This window comes from Solanum tuberosum, unplaced genomic scaffold, assembly GCF_000226075.1.
Source record: "Solanum tuberosum cultivar DM 1-3 516 R44 unplaced genomic scaffold, SolTub_3.0 scf00060, whole genome shotgun sequence".
In the NCBI taxonomy this organism is placed as follows: Eukaryota; Viridiplantae; Streptophyta; class Magnoliopsida; order Solanales; family Solanaceae; genus Solanum; species Solanum tuberosum.
This window is the reverse complement of record NW_006238985.1, coordinates 1525804-1540328: the sequence shown is the minus strand read 5'-3', so window position 1 is coordinate 1540328 and position 14525 is coordinate 1525804. Positions and strand designations below refer to the sequence as shown.

Sequence of the window (14525 nt, the reverse complement as noted above, 5' to 3'; positions counted from 1 at the left end):
GGGTGGGGGGGGGGGGGGGGGGGAGAGAGAGGCTGAAGTAAATCAGGGATTCTATACTTACATGAACAGGAGAAAATTTGCCAAAGGGTGGCCAAGTACGAGTAAGATCACTGACATAACCGTGGAGCTCACATCCAACATCCATCAAGACAAGGTTACCATCTTCAATCTGTTAAAACAACAAAGTCCCCATCTTCAATCTGTTAAAACAACAAATTAGATACTTGTATTCAATATGCTTGATATTCAAATCCAACTGTGTTTGAAGATACTAAACATACTTTCTGGTCATTACGAGAATAATGAATGACACTGCCATTAGGTCCGCCACCAACAACAGGGTTAAACCTGCGGAACAGAAAGAGGAAAATGTATAATCCTTGAAACGATCTCAGCTAGAAGAATGACTAAAAAGGAAAACAGTCAGGAAAAAGTTGCTAGATTAGGAGAGGGGGAAGCAAAACAAGACGAAGTGGTGGAGAATAATCCCACACTGTATCTGGTGGACTATCTGGAGGGAGAGGAATGGAAGAAGCTTTGAAGATAGATTCGACAACATTCAGAAAATCAAAGGGAGCTGAATAGCAACTTTCTACTTTTGGTGTAAAGAACATTGTATAGAAAATGCTGAACAGTTAGTAGATCCTTTAGGTTTACGGTAATTAATCTCTTGTTTTAGCTTGTTAAAACCTTTTTGGAGATCCCCAACATACATCAATGCTGAGGAATATAACATTACCAGTTTCAAAAACAAAACAAAAAACTATCAGAAACTCAGAGAATAGAAGAAAAAGAAAATCAATTGCATGTTTAGATACGAGGAAAATGCATTTTGATTCAATCTGCTGCAACCCATGTTAGACTAAAATACTTTAAAAAAATTGCAAGCTGCTCCCCTCTCTAAATACAAACTTCCAAACATAATACAAGAATAACTTACGCCATTCTTTGGGCACCTCTAACTCTGCATTCATATTCGAATTTGGCTGACAGCATTCCTTCATCAGGAAACAACTTCGAGTACAACATGGTATGGATAAGCGCCTACCAAAAACATATACAATAGAACATCAAGAAACAAAAACTAACTTTTATACAGTATAAATAAGGACTGAACTAGTGACAGGGAAATATCAACACTCACATATAACACCCAACTATATTGCTAGACAACTGCATACAAGTTTCAGGAATAGGAAGAAACATTTTCCAGACCAGTCTCTCCTAAGCAAACATGCAAATCATGATTGTGAAATAGGATGAACGGATAGTACATACACATCTTTCTTTAAGCATGCCTAGAACTTCTGAACTACTAAACACCGAAGCACATTATCAAAGAAAGAATTGTACATGCAAGAACAAGTACGGACTCCAAATTTTTGGAATATTAAGAACAGTCTTCTATTAGACTAATGATCCTTTAATCTGTACATTTTTCCTTTTTTGAATAACTTCTGGATCTTCCGAATGTAGTATCTTCAACCTGAAGACACCATCCTTGACATGAAAGAAAAAGAGGAAATAAAGGGAAATGCCTTATTTTTACCTTTTAAAGAAAATTAGTCATACAACAAAATGACAAACATGTCACTTAAGATGCCATCAGCTGATATGCAAACAATGCTTTTTATAATTTTGAAACAAGCTCGGTCATATCTCAATACCCTTGTGACATGTTAACTGCCTGAAGAGTATCAACTTCAGAAGAAGACAAATAAACATATGAAAGTTAAGTCAGATGTATGCTCTATATATCCATCTCTGTAACTCAGATACGATTTTCCATGTGCAATCAGAAAAAGAACTACCATTACCTGACAAGCTATTGATGCAGAATCTCTCATCAATTTAACCTCAGCTGGAGACTTCACCAGCCGGGCTTCATGAGTGTAAACAGAGAAATCTTTTACTTTGCAATTGTTTACTGCTTTTCTATAGGCTTCTAGTTCCATGTAAGATGAAGTCGTTGTCTTCACATTATGGAACACAATGGAAGAACTTTCTATCATCCTGGAAAGCATCTGACAAGTCCAGCAAAAATTAGAGAAAAGAGAAATTGCAACATGGGAGCAACTAAAATAAAGTGACTACACTGAAGCCATGTACAGGAAAGACAGCTACGAAGGAAATAATTGGCATACTTCCCTTTCTGACATATAGTATAAGATAATCATGATATGTACATCACATCTTCATTTCCTGTACTTTTTTGTAAGGGAAGAGTTTATTGATGTTCCCGGATTTAAGCTCATATGGAGTTGGTATATGATAAGTAGAAAATCTACCCATAATATGGTTCTCTACAAATAACACTCGGTCATATATACATCTTCCTTTCCTGTCCACTGTGTTGTCAATCTAAATACTAATTGTCATTACATGGTCTAAGAGGCTAACCTAACAGCCTAACAAAAAATATTCCCTCTGCCTAAATCATCCTAGTTTCCTTTTAGAAATCAGTGTCCACTCTCCTTAAAGCAAAGTGTTAACCTTCACTCTTCAATTTCATGCTCATAATATTATATTCTCAACCCATCCTAACATGATGCCTGCTTGATTTCAAATATTATGAGGAGAAGTTACATCCAGTGATAGGTCCCATCAAACATGAAGTTTTAGGTAAGGCAAGCCTGACTTCTATATATGCGAAAACTTTGACATTCCGTCCACTTTGTTCCAGCTATACCTTTTACACATATTAAGGAGGAAAACTACCTTTTTTTTTTTTTTTTTTGATAACCGAGAAATCCGTCTGTGACCCGCCCTTTGGACCAATCACAGCCTTCTAAACTCGGTGGATAATGGGCCCACCCCTCTACCCTTCTCCACTTAAGAACCAGGCTTCGCTTTGCATGGTGTAGGGCTTGAACCTGCGACCTAAGCCACAAATCCTCCACCTTCTGCCACTTGAGCTAGGCCTTGGGGGCAATCCATTCTAAGGATTTAGCAACAGTTAGAGTATCTATAAGACATCTTTATAGGTCCAATTCTCTAACAGTAAATTCCATAATCAAGAGGAAAGAAGATTATAGGGTTCCACAATAGAAGGGATGTTACTCTATGTCGTTTTACTTATCAATGTGAGAGGTATTTGCTTCTAACAAGAATCTCAAACTTATTTGCAGCTGTAGATACGATACTTCAAAAAAGTTTACCTCAGGCAATCTGCTAATGGGGTAAGCAAGGTCAGCCTTGAATATATCTAGAGCTGCATCAACTCCAGCCACCTCTCCTTGCCAAAGAACGTCCTAAAAATACTTTTTGACTTTAAAAATGGAAGAAATCTTTAACTTTCTACAATCTATACTAACCATAATACCATAGTAGCAGCTAAATCTAAAGAAAAAATGTTACTAAAATTGAGATATTTGTTCTAGAAATAGGACGAAGCTCTCCTCTTATTAACAGCTTCCTGTCAACAAAAACAAGGCAAGTGAATGGTTCCTGAAGTACCTGGAGGCTTGGTTCTGGCATGAACATGCATAAACCACAGTCATGCCCTAGAACTGCTACACCACCAGGTTGTTGGCATCCAGTGATGTATAAATAGTCAGCATCCTGCCTAAAATTGTAAGGTACAACATCAGTCATCATTTTTGTGGGAGCAGCTGCAACAATAGCTAAACTATTCTCCGGAAGGAAGTCCAATAATTTCTTCCTTCTCTGCATATATTCTTCACTGGTAATGCCAGGAGTAATCTCCCCTTCCTTCATTAACTGCAGGCAATTACATAACGAAATTTTACCGTTATTCCCAACAGAGTGTTCCAAAGAAAGGTGGGTACAAGAAAAGAAAACAAGAATTAAATTTTACTCAATCTTTATCTTTTGTTAATGTCAAAAGCCCTAATTCCATGTTACCAAGTATCAATGCTACATATGCAGTGTAGAATTACCTGAGGGTGAGTGGCAGGAGTTGGCTGCCCAGCATCATAAATTTTCTTGGTAGAATATGCACTGGTTTTGACTACCTATTATATCCAAATCATATTATATAAGCAGGAAACCAAAATAAATTGAATAATAAAAAGACTTGTTAAATTTAGACATCAGAAATCAACTTTAAACAAAAAAAAAACATAGTTTACCCAAGAAAGAGGGGAAATTCCACTCCATTACAAAAACTAAAGTACTCAAGATTAAAATTTGCGAACAGGTAAACGGGATGGAAGTTTTGAATATCTACATTAATTCAATATGCAATATGTACACTACTAAGTACTAACCCAAAAACAAGAATTGGAAGTGAAACAGACAAGGTTCTTAGGAAGAATAAAAGAAAAGATAAACAAACTTGATTAAGGAATCTTGAGGAGATTCTGTGAAGTGGGTTTCTTCGGAGAGCCTGCATGTTGTTTCTTTTTTCTTGTTTCTTGTTCTTGTTCGTCTTCTTGACTGGGGTACTAGGTCCAGAACTGGGGTTCCTTTGTTATGTGTTTCTTGACTTTTCTCCCTTTGGGGGTTTAAGGTCCCTATGACTTCTTATATTTGTAGTAAGCGACCCGTTAAATATTTAATTATCTATTTCGTCCTAATATTTATGCTATTTCAGATTTGGCTCCCTTCTTTTTGGCGAAACAGCAGAAAACCCTCACTTTTACCTTCATCTCTAACATTTTAACCCTCATTTTCTTCTCTCTTTTTTCTTTTTTGAGAGGATATTTTTTATGGCTTAAGAGTCTGTTTGGCTAAGTGGCTAAAAAGTATAAATGGTTTATTTTTGTTAAATAATTTTAAGAAAAGTATTTTTGAAAAAAATAAAATAATTTGTATTTGATTAATTCATTTAAAAAGTGTTTCTCATGCATTTCCAATTTCCATCCCTTGGATAGAAAGAGAGGGAGGGCAGATGCTGTCAAAGAGTTGAACAATGATTGTTTCGTGTTGTCAAAGATTTGAACAATAAAAATAGATGGCGAGTGACTAATCGAATTGATCAGGTCACGTAGGAACAAGGTTCAAGTCTACCGATCTGTTAGGATGCCTCAGCTGCATACATCACTCACTTCCACTTGACACCTATCATAATGATAAACGGATGAATAAAATTTATTTTTTAGAAAAAAAAGAAAGAAAAATTAATGAATAAGACGAATTGTAATGCTTATATAAGTTGTTTTTTAAAGTGCCAATATTTTTCTTTCTGATAAATTTGGCTAAAGGATGCAAAACTCAAAGATAAATGAGAGGATCTTGAGACAATTCGTGTGGTGTGAGGGATAAAAATATATAGTCTTGGAATAAAAGTTTGGTGTCTTGTTTGGTTGACATGTTTGGGATAACTAACCCCCAGGATAATTAATCCTGGGATAACTAACTCCCAACTAAACGACCTAGTAGTGTGTAAGTTAAGTACACATCACAGATTTGAATTCTGTTGCACACAAATTTGATATTTAAGTGGAAAAAAGTAAAGAAACAAGCCAATTATCCAAAAAAAAAAAAAAAAAATTAAAATAATGGGCCAACTCCATGAATGAATTGATCTTGAGAACTAAATCACTTGAAACCAGGGACTATGATTAATAGTTTACAAATTTTATAACATTTTAGTACAAGCTAACCATAATCCCCAAATCTTTTACAGCAAAAGATGGTGTGCATCAAGGCTTTGATTTACATGAAACGTTCGAGGAATTCTTTTATCTGTTCTATATATGGAGGTCTTGTAGGAATTATATGACCAAAGTTATGTTCAATAACAACAGAGCAGCCATTCTCAAACACAGAAGCAAGATGTCTACTAGCTTGGCTCTCTATCTGTCTATCTTTACCCTTGTCGTTGCCAAATATATGAAGTGAAGGAACATTGATTGAACCCTGCTGACAATTGTTCATATTAACAGCAAATCCGGAGCACAGAATTGCAAATCTGAATTCCATCTCTCCTCTTAGCTTTTGCTGATGTAGGCAAACTAAAGCAGCCATTGCAGCTCCTTGTGAAAATCCCAATATCCCATCGAAAGGGCCTGTTTTAGAATATAAGTCTTTTAAATATGCAATTGATTTGTCGAAACCTTCAGTTTGTTTCTGGTACTGAAGAGGATCAAATGGACTATCAGCTATCTTCCAATCAGAATCGTTCTCTCCCTTGTGATCAGGTGCAACTAACCATGAGAACTTTATACTGCAACTCTCTGAGGGTGGACGGTTATTTTCCATTTCTGATGCAGAATCACAGTTTCTACGAATTTGATAAATGAAAGACAATTCATGAGGTGCATCCACAAAAACAAGTTCAGCAATGCTCTTGAGTTTCTTGGCCAGCGATGCAGTTCTGCCTTTGAAACCAGAAGCATTCTGGCGGAAACCATGAAGGCAAAGAATTCTCAGTTTTCGCAATGTCCTGGGTCCTGCAGTGTATTCCACTACATAATGTCAAGAGTCTTTGGAAACACCAAGCAGGAGAAAAGAAGTATTCTAAAAGCATATCACTGAATTAGTTTTCCTAAATATGTGTGTGCTGGCAACAAAGTGTGGGACTCGAGAAACAATCATAAACACTGAACCATGAGGAATAAAAGAAACAGGACAATGTTAGATGGTGTACTATAGCAATTTTTCGATTATCAAACAGCACAGCTTAAATCAAAACTGATAGGGTGCAGCATATCTACTCTACAATTTTTGGATAGTCATACAGCCATGCTTAGATTAAAGTTCAAAGAGTGCATGCAAAGCTGAACTCGGACAATACTAGACACCATAGTATTACCTGAAACCAAGGGAGATGGAGCAATTCTATCCGAGGTAGAGACAGCTTCAAGCTCCCTGACTTCTGATATTTCCACTGAGTTGTCAAACTCTGTTGCTGAAGCTAGCTGAATACACTGGCTGTTTTTCTGGCACAGTTCACAAACATAAGAAGAATCCTTCGCCTGCAAGACAGGAAACATTTACATAAGGAAGAGAGAAATGAAGAAAAGATGACAAAACAATCGAAAAGGAAATACACCTTATATCGCAAATTGAGCAAACAAAGCTGACTTTGAGACAAGACCATTATGTTACAGTAATAATGTAATACTTGGAACTTTGAATATTTGAAAAGGGTACATAGATGTTACATCAAACTCAAATACTTTAAAGCAATATTATTAAATTGATTTGAAATCATAAAAAGATAAAGCAGATGAGATGGAAAGGGACAGGGACAGGGAGGTAGCTGCAGTACTGGTAGCCCAAACCACAGATCAGGTCCTTCTAACTGAAAGGCAGATATCTAGTAGTTCGCCGGAAGTCCAGAAAAAGATAGAAGATATGATGGGCCTTGCTCATCAATTAATTGGAAGAATCAACCCAAAAGTACTTACTAGGTATGCATATCCATCATCAAGGTTTCTGATGGGAATCCAAAATTAATGCTAAAATTTCTCACCAGATAGGCCTAAAGGCAATACAAGCAACAATCATTAGTTGAGATCTAGCAGTTAACCATCTAAGAAAATGCTTCATGCACTCATCACTCCTATATACACACCATGCAATAACAGTTCAAGTACTACACAAGCATCCTGCAGCTAGTCTCTTCCCTTTATTTCTTTCTGCATCCATGTTTATCGATACTTTTATGGTATTCATTTTCACGTTGCATAATTTGTCGATGGCATAACAACCAAAGGACTATATGAAGAAAACTATTTTCTGTTTGTATCAACCAATCAACTAGTTTTCAATCTCAAGCTAGCTGGAATTAGCTAGATGAACCCTTAATATCTAACCCCCTATTCAGACCCCTTTCATTCCAACTCAAATACTTGTGTCATTAAAGGTAAATTAGAGACTCACCTGCAGGGTAAGTAAATTAGAAGACTGCTAAATGACTGGGAGATTGATGGAATGGTGGAGTGTTTGGGCTTGATTGGTGGATTCCCAGGTACTACTCTAGAGCCAGACAGATTAGCATGGGGACATCACAAAGATGGGGTATTTTCAGTGAATAGATTATACAACTGGGGACTTAAAAGATGTGCAGGAAGATCCATTGGACCTTGGAACACAATATGGAAAAGTGTGGCTCCTGCCAAGGTGAAGTGTTTCACTTGGTTGGTTGCTAGGAAAAAATGTTTGACTCATGAGGCAATGCAGAAGAGGGGCATCAACATAGTATCCAGATGTCTCCTTTGTAAAGAAGCTCTAGAGACTAACAAACACTTATTCATGCACTGTAAGGTAACTGCTCAGGTGTGGGCTCTGTTTACAAGCATAGCCAATGAATATTGGACTATGCCTGAACACACCTCTGACCTTCTTAGCTGCTGGATCAAAAGGGGAGGCAGCAAAAGTCAGAAAAGATGGTGGAGAACAGTTCCAGCATGTATATGGTGGATTATATGGAAAGAAAGGAATCAGAGAATTTTTGAAGGAAAGGAGTGTACAATACAGAAGATCAAATGGAAAGTAATTACTACTTTAGGTTTTTGGTGTAAAGAACAGGATATAGAAAATGAGTTCCAATTAGTGGACTTCAAAGGTTCTCTGTAAGTATTTCTTTTTAGTCTTTTCCTTTTGTTGTAACAGTCTTTTTTTGGAGGTGGCCAGCATAGCCCTTAATGCTGAGGAATATAAAAAGTTACCAATTTCAAAAAAAAAAGTAAACATCATGAGTCTGAATCCTTTCTGGCGAACCAAACCGAGTATTTAGGTGGAGAAAGATAGAGAGGAGGGGCCATTATCCCATGAGTTTCAGAACTGGAAATAACGGATTTCTTCGTTATGAAAAAAATTGTAAATTGGAGATTATCTAAAAGTGGAGGTTGAGAATCCTGGCAAATATTGGCCCTAATGTAACTATAATGACAACAATTAAGCCTAAATTCCAATATGTGGCACTGCATATACAAATCCTTTGCTTCCATTATGTTCTATTCTTCGTTAAAATTTTCCAAGAAATTGTAGGTCAGCTAAGACAACTTTCCTTCATTGACTTTACATGTAGCTCATACCCTTTTATCATTGTCAATCATGATAGTGTGGTACCACCAAGACATTGCATGTAGAGGTCTGTGTTGGACGTGGCCAAATCATTTCATGCAACCTTCTCATTCTATCCTCTATATGTGCTTCTTGAGCTCATCGCCGGAATTAATGATTTCTAATTTTACCCAATCATGTATAACTGCGCATCTATCTTGACACTCACATTTCTAAGACATTTATTCCAATATAAAATTGATGGTCTCACAACCGTCTTACGAAACTTGCCTACCACTTTGTTACATCTCTTTCTGCCGCATAGCATTTCTATACCCTATTTGCGATTATTAATGATAGTGAGGAACATTCTGGCAGAAAGTAAATCTCTAACAAGCAACTGAAACTGCCAGGTCAAGGTTTCTAGTTAAATAAAAAAGCAGGGAGTTAAAATATCTTCACACTTTATGAAGAGCTCCTGTGAGAGTCTAAGCAAATACAACTGAAAATTCCTTCTCAAATTATCAAGTTCACAAGACAAGTATGCATTGAATTTTTGAGCCACCAAATAGTTTTAAGTACCCAATCAATCTAATGCAATCAAAAGATTGTAAGATCAATCTTCCTAGTGATACTTACCCGGCAATTATCACAGACTAATACAAGCATCCTACAGTACGTGCACCGGGTCCGTGACGAGTAATCATCAAAAGGAGAACTACAGAGAAGACAAGTACCCAAAATTCTTGAATCTGAGCTTCCAACTGAAACCCTGGCAAAATCAGAAAGAAGCAAGGCAAAACATTGAGAATGCCTCCAGTGATTGATGAATACTCTACAAAGGAAGTAAATGACACCCAGCACAGCATTTCTCAAAGAATATTATGGCATGGATACAGACGCAGGAAAAAATAAGTTTCTGGTATTATGCATCTTTTGGAAATAAATAAATGTATATAAAAGACCTCGGATCGAGTTAAAGAGCTATATATGCTTAATGGGCCAACATCAAGAGCTGCATTTTATTTTGTAGTTATTTCCTCTGAGATTAAGTGCAGAGACACATATTTTGGACAGAGATGTTTCCTAGTATTAGTAAGGTTGTAATTTCAAAAAAAAAAGTATTAGTAAGGTTGTAATCACATCAGTGAGAATGCTGGATCAGTGAAACCAAGAATCTGACTAGGGCTTGACTAAGAAGCATGGAAATACAGTGATCATACCTGTGGTCAAAGACAAAATTCTTTCCTCGGAAAAAACCACCATCAGGAAATTGCTCCAGATATCGTTGTATCCCACCATAAAGCTGTGGAAAGCAAATACTTTCAATCAACACTCAACATCATTTAGTCCGCAAGCCAGATTTTACCCACATTACAAAGATCCTGATAATCATGAAATGGAATTTAAAACGGATCTGGTTGTTCTCCAAAAGAAATTCTTTAGAAAGCAAAACATGGATATTTCAAACACGTCCATCTAAGCATTATGAAATCTCGATCTTACCATGGCAAAGCTTAAAAGATCAATTTCATGGTTTCAAAACAAAATTTTAAAAGGTTAACCATTGACATGAGGTTTCACATTCCAAATTCATCAGAATAGCACTTAATAAAATATAAATCATAGTTTAGATGAACTTTCCAATGCCAGAGAAAGGCCCAACAATGTTAAACAACTGCACTAGAAGGATCTGGTTTTCATAACAGCTTACCTGGAAAACATTTTCAAAGCCGGCACCTTTAGACCTGATATAGGCTGATGCCATCTCGCATCTAATTCCTCCCGTACAGTACCTGAAAAACATCAACAGGCGATAAAAACCCAGATTCTCATACAACAGCAGGATGTAGATCATTATTAGAATGCAAGCAATCCATAGAGTGTTACATCTAACTCTGAATTACATGCATTTAACACAATATCCTCTGCAACTTCTCATCCACTCGTTTCCTTCCAAGTCCTAATATTCCTAAAGAAATTTTCTATACTACCATTATATTACATTGCATGCAAGTATATTTTGATAGTTAAGCATCAATACAATGCTATTTAACATCTTAACTTTGAATTAAATGCCTGTTGCACTATCCAACATTTTTTACTCCTAATAGTCCTAACACTTTCCCATGCACCTAAATCTACAGATCATAATTTATCATATAGCCATATCCAAGAAACAAAAGGGGAAAAGCAATTTTTTTTAAAAAAAACAGTAAGAGGAATAAGCTGCAAGTTGTTGCAACTAGACAGCAGACACAATGTGTTCTATACATAATTGTTGAAGGGAACAGATCATCAACAAAAGGAAAGAAATTTTTAGTTCACTACTGCAAAATAACACGAAGGCACAATGCCACAGATTTGAAGTTCAGAACAAATCATCTCCTGCAATGTAATATAAAGCCAAGGGGAGACTGGAAATTCGAAGGGAACAAACTAATGAAGCAGGATAGCAGCAACACTTTAACTGAGTAGAAGTAAACCCTGTACAGTTTCTCTCAATGTAAAATGCATAAGATAGCATCAAATAAAAATGCAAAATCAGAAGAATGAACATAAGAGAAATAGTTCATGCAATTCATCAGAATTATAATCCACCCAACAATGATACAATGTTGTTGAACAACACTTACATGAGAATATTGTTCCCACACAACTTCTCAGAGTTGTTATCTATCCAAGAAGGAAGGTCACTGTACTGCCGGATTTCTGGATCCAAAGTCTCCACATTTGGAGTATAAAACTTCCCGATTCTAGTCTCATATAAATTCCTTGCATCAATAAGGACAGTTCCTTTATCGCTGCTTGAAATCAGTTTGTCTTGAGGGTTCCCTGGTAAAAAACAGAAAATTAAACAGCTACTAGAGAAATATGCAGATTCCTCCTACAAATCTCAATGTGAGAACATCAGAATAATCATAATTCATAGTTAACTTAAAAGCACATTGATTAAGCTTCATCAAAGAGGTGGAGCACAAACCAACATTGTGAAGGACAGAGTGGAATTCGGCTGCAGATAGATGCTTCCCCGCATTTGAAATATCAGGTGGTGAACTTGGCAGGGGACAGGAACTTAAAGTTACCAATTCCTGAGTGAGAAGGTGAGGTTAGCATCACTTGGAAAGAAAACGATCAAGAAAGAGAAAAAGACAAACTTCACTACAAGTCAATTATTCAACAAAAATTAGCCAGATTTTCCTCTTCATTTAAGAAAATTCAACACATTTTATTGTTATCAATAGATGCTTACTCAATTGCTTTTTTTATTTCAAAGTCTATGTGCTCTCTTATTAGCGTAGACAAAGTTCAACATCCCGATTACAGTCGGTTTCACTCCACATAGACATTATATCCAAGATTTGCTGGCCATGTCAAATGGATAGCCGAAGCTAGCAGCATTTTGTTTTCTTTAGTAGACACCCAAATCAGGTATACCCTAATTGTTATTTTGGTTAGAAATATCAGCAATATCATGCGTACGTAGAAGATGCCAGTCGAAAACCAAGACCCACAACGGCATTTAAGAAATATAGGATCAGGACAGAGTAGTATCAAGATAGCCTATTTCCACATTGCTCCAATGGTATGCCCAAAGGGCTAGGCCAAAGGCAAGGATGAAATTCTGTGAAGTACGGATTAGGTGCAAGTGACAGGTTTGAAACCTGCTGCGAACAAAAGATATTTAAGTTGGAATTAGAGTAGAAGGGTCATAGTCCCCGGTATTTCAAAATCAATACCTCGCAGAGTGTGGTTGGACCCACAAAGTGGGCACAAGTGTGATTGCTCCGAGACATTGCTCCAATGGTTTGGCTTCACAAAGAAAGAATCATCTAAGGGTTTTGGAGGAGATTACTCTAGCTTCTTGAGATCCTATGTTACTTAGCAAGTTATATGGTTTGGAAAAAAAATCAATAGAGGTGTCAAGACTAATAGTTCAATGAATACATACAATAAACAAATTCATTGCAATTTTTGTTTTCTTTTTGGACATATCAAACTTCGTTATAGTTCAAATTTCTAATTGCTAAATTAGAAACATATGACTTAGGAGTTTATACGTTGTAGTAGAACTTCTACCCAAAAAGGTGGACTTTAAGTAAATAAAATTGTGAAATGTAACTGCGAGGGTGCAAGTCAAGAACAGTGAGTACCAGGGTCAATGCCAATTGCCCACACATTCGCAGTAGCTTTAATTATATCATACAGAAAGTAGCAACCAAACTTCTATTTAAAGAAAAAGTAAAAACATGGGAAAGTTTTCATTCAACTAACTTACTAATTTGCTACTAATGAAAGCATTAAGTTCCATGAGTATGACCAAGTCTGACAACTAACCAGAATCAACCATATAACTTCTTCTGCAAATGAAAACATAAAAATAGAACAGGATGAAATCAGTAATCCAACCTTAACTATACGTATGGAGAGGGAAGTAAATCCACATTCCACGGCGACCCTATCATTTGATGGTTCATGGCAAGATGCAAGCTTAAAGTCTGTCCCTTCAAACAGACAATTCAACTTCACTGCAGCAATGTGCTCCTTCAAAGACGATAACTTTCCCCCAACCTGCAGAAACCCACCTAATAATAGGTCAGAATCATTATACTTGGACACTCATCACACAAAAACATAGATGTTTCAAGTGCGAACTACTCCTTCTATCCCAAAAGAATGTTGGAGTTCGAAGTCCAATAAAATTTACTTATGTATAAACTACATAAGAGATGACAAAATATAAAGATTGTTCTGACTCTCCAAATATGGCTAGTAAGTATCAAACAAATTATGAAGTCTCTAATGCAATGCAAATGATATGCAAAAAAATACAATTTTGAACAAATGGGGTCTTCATATTCCATTTAAATGATGGAAATGAGAGAGAAATTACAGTGACGTTGACGCCATTGTGAGAGAGGCGGACACGACCCAGGAGGGAATGAGACTTGCAATTGGACTCATAGAAGTTGAATAGTGCTTCAAGATCGGGAATGGTGGCGTACTTGTAGTATAACAACACGCCGTAATCTTCTTCTTGCTGTTCTTGCTGAATTTCTTGATTCGCCATTGATGCCATAATTCTTTCTTGGAGATTTGCTTAAACCCTTTGTCCTTCTGATCCTGCAAACCCCTTCTTCTTTGGTTTAATTGCAAGTTAGCCCCTATATTTTGTTGTAATCTTGTATATATCTTTGGTTCGGGGGTTTACACTGCAATGTAAGTATGAGATAGGAGTAATACATAGATGCCTTTATAATTACAACAATCTCATAATAGAGCTATTTTCATATTAGAAAGTGCGTTAAAACAAGAATAATGATTTTTCATTAAATAAGATATAAATTGATCATTATTTTATTCAATATCAATATTTTTCGAATAAATATTAATGTGTGTTAAATAAAAATGCCTTTAAATAATGTTACAGACTCTAACATTTTCACAAAATATAAACTATGTGTTCCTTAATTTATCGATTATTTGATTGTCGTTGAATTATCCCACAAAAAAAAACATACTACTCTTTTTATAAATAAAAAAAATAGGCTTTCTCAATGTTTAAAAAATATAAATTAAAGTCAAGTTTGATGAATGTGTATATTGAT

At 36.2% G+C, this 14525-nt stretch overlaps 2 protein-coding genes across 2 annotated transcripts in view; both read right to left on the bottom strand.

The window, feature by feature from the left end:
- The window catches only part of LOC102587361 (probable Xaa-Pro aminopeptidase 3), a 10589-nt gene extending 6127 nt beyond the window's left edge, over positions 1–4462 (bottom strand). Inside the window, exons 1-8 of the mRNA XM_006344724.2 lie at positions 4298–4462; positions 3900–3974; positions 3457–3720; positions 3159–3251; positions 1818–2024; positions 941–1044; positions 282–348; positions 62–169 (exon numbers count right to left, since the gene is read on the bottom strand). Coding sequence (XP_006344786.1) covers positions 62–169; positions 282–348; positions 941–1044; positions 1818–2024; positions 3159–3251; positions 3457–3720; positions 3900–3974; positions 4298–4354 — 975 coding nt within the window. The 5' untranslated portion in view covers positions 4355–4462. The remainder of the gene's footprint in view (positions 1–61; positions 170–281; positions 349–940; positions 1045–1817; positions 2025–3158; positions 3252–3456; positions 3721–3899; positions 3975–4297) is intronic.
- A 998-nt stretch (positions 4463–5460) lies between these two features.
- LOC102587034 (rhodanese-like domain-containing protein 6) lies at positions 5461–14105 on the bottom strand. Its single transcript, XM_006344723.2, has 9 exons — positions 13811–14105; positions 13327–13488; positions 11900–12008; positions 11553–11751; positions 10631–10712; positions 10140–10222; positions 9556–9688; positions 6719–6881; positions 5461–6356 (listed from the first exon to the last, which is right to left on the bottom strand). Exons 1-9 carry the CDS (start codon positions 13994–13996, stop codon positions 5620–5622), a joined length of 1854 nt encoding a protein of 617 aa, XP_006344785.1. The 5' UTR covers positions 13997–14105; the 3' UTR covers positions 5461–5619.
- Positions 14106–14525: the final 420 nt, after the last annotated feature.

Bases quoted from the DNA above. Each gene is read 5' to 3' on its own strand.
- LOC102587034 (XM_006344723.2), bottom strand. From the start codon at position 13,996: ATGGCATCAATGGCGAATCAAGAAATTCAGCAAGAACAGCAAGAAGAA. The intron at 13,489-13,810 runs GTAATTTCTCTC...GGGTTTCTGCAG, and splicing joins ACAATGGCGTCAACGTCACT to GTTGGGGGAAAGTTATCGTC. The intron at 11,752-11,899 runs GTTTGTGCTCCA...GTTTTTTACCAG, and splicing joins CTCTGTCCTTCACAATGTTG to GGAACCCTCAAGACAAACTG.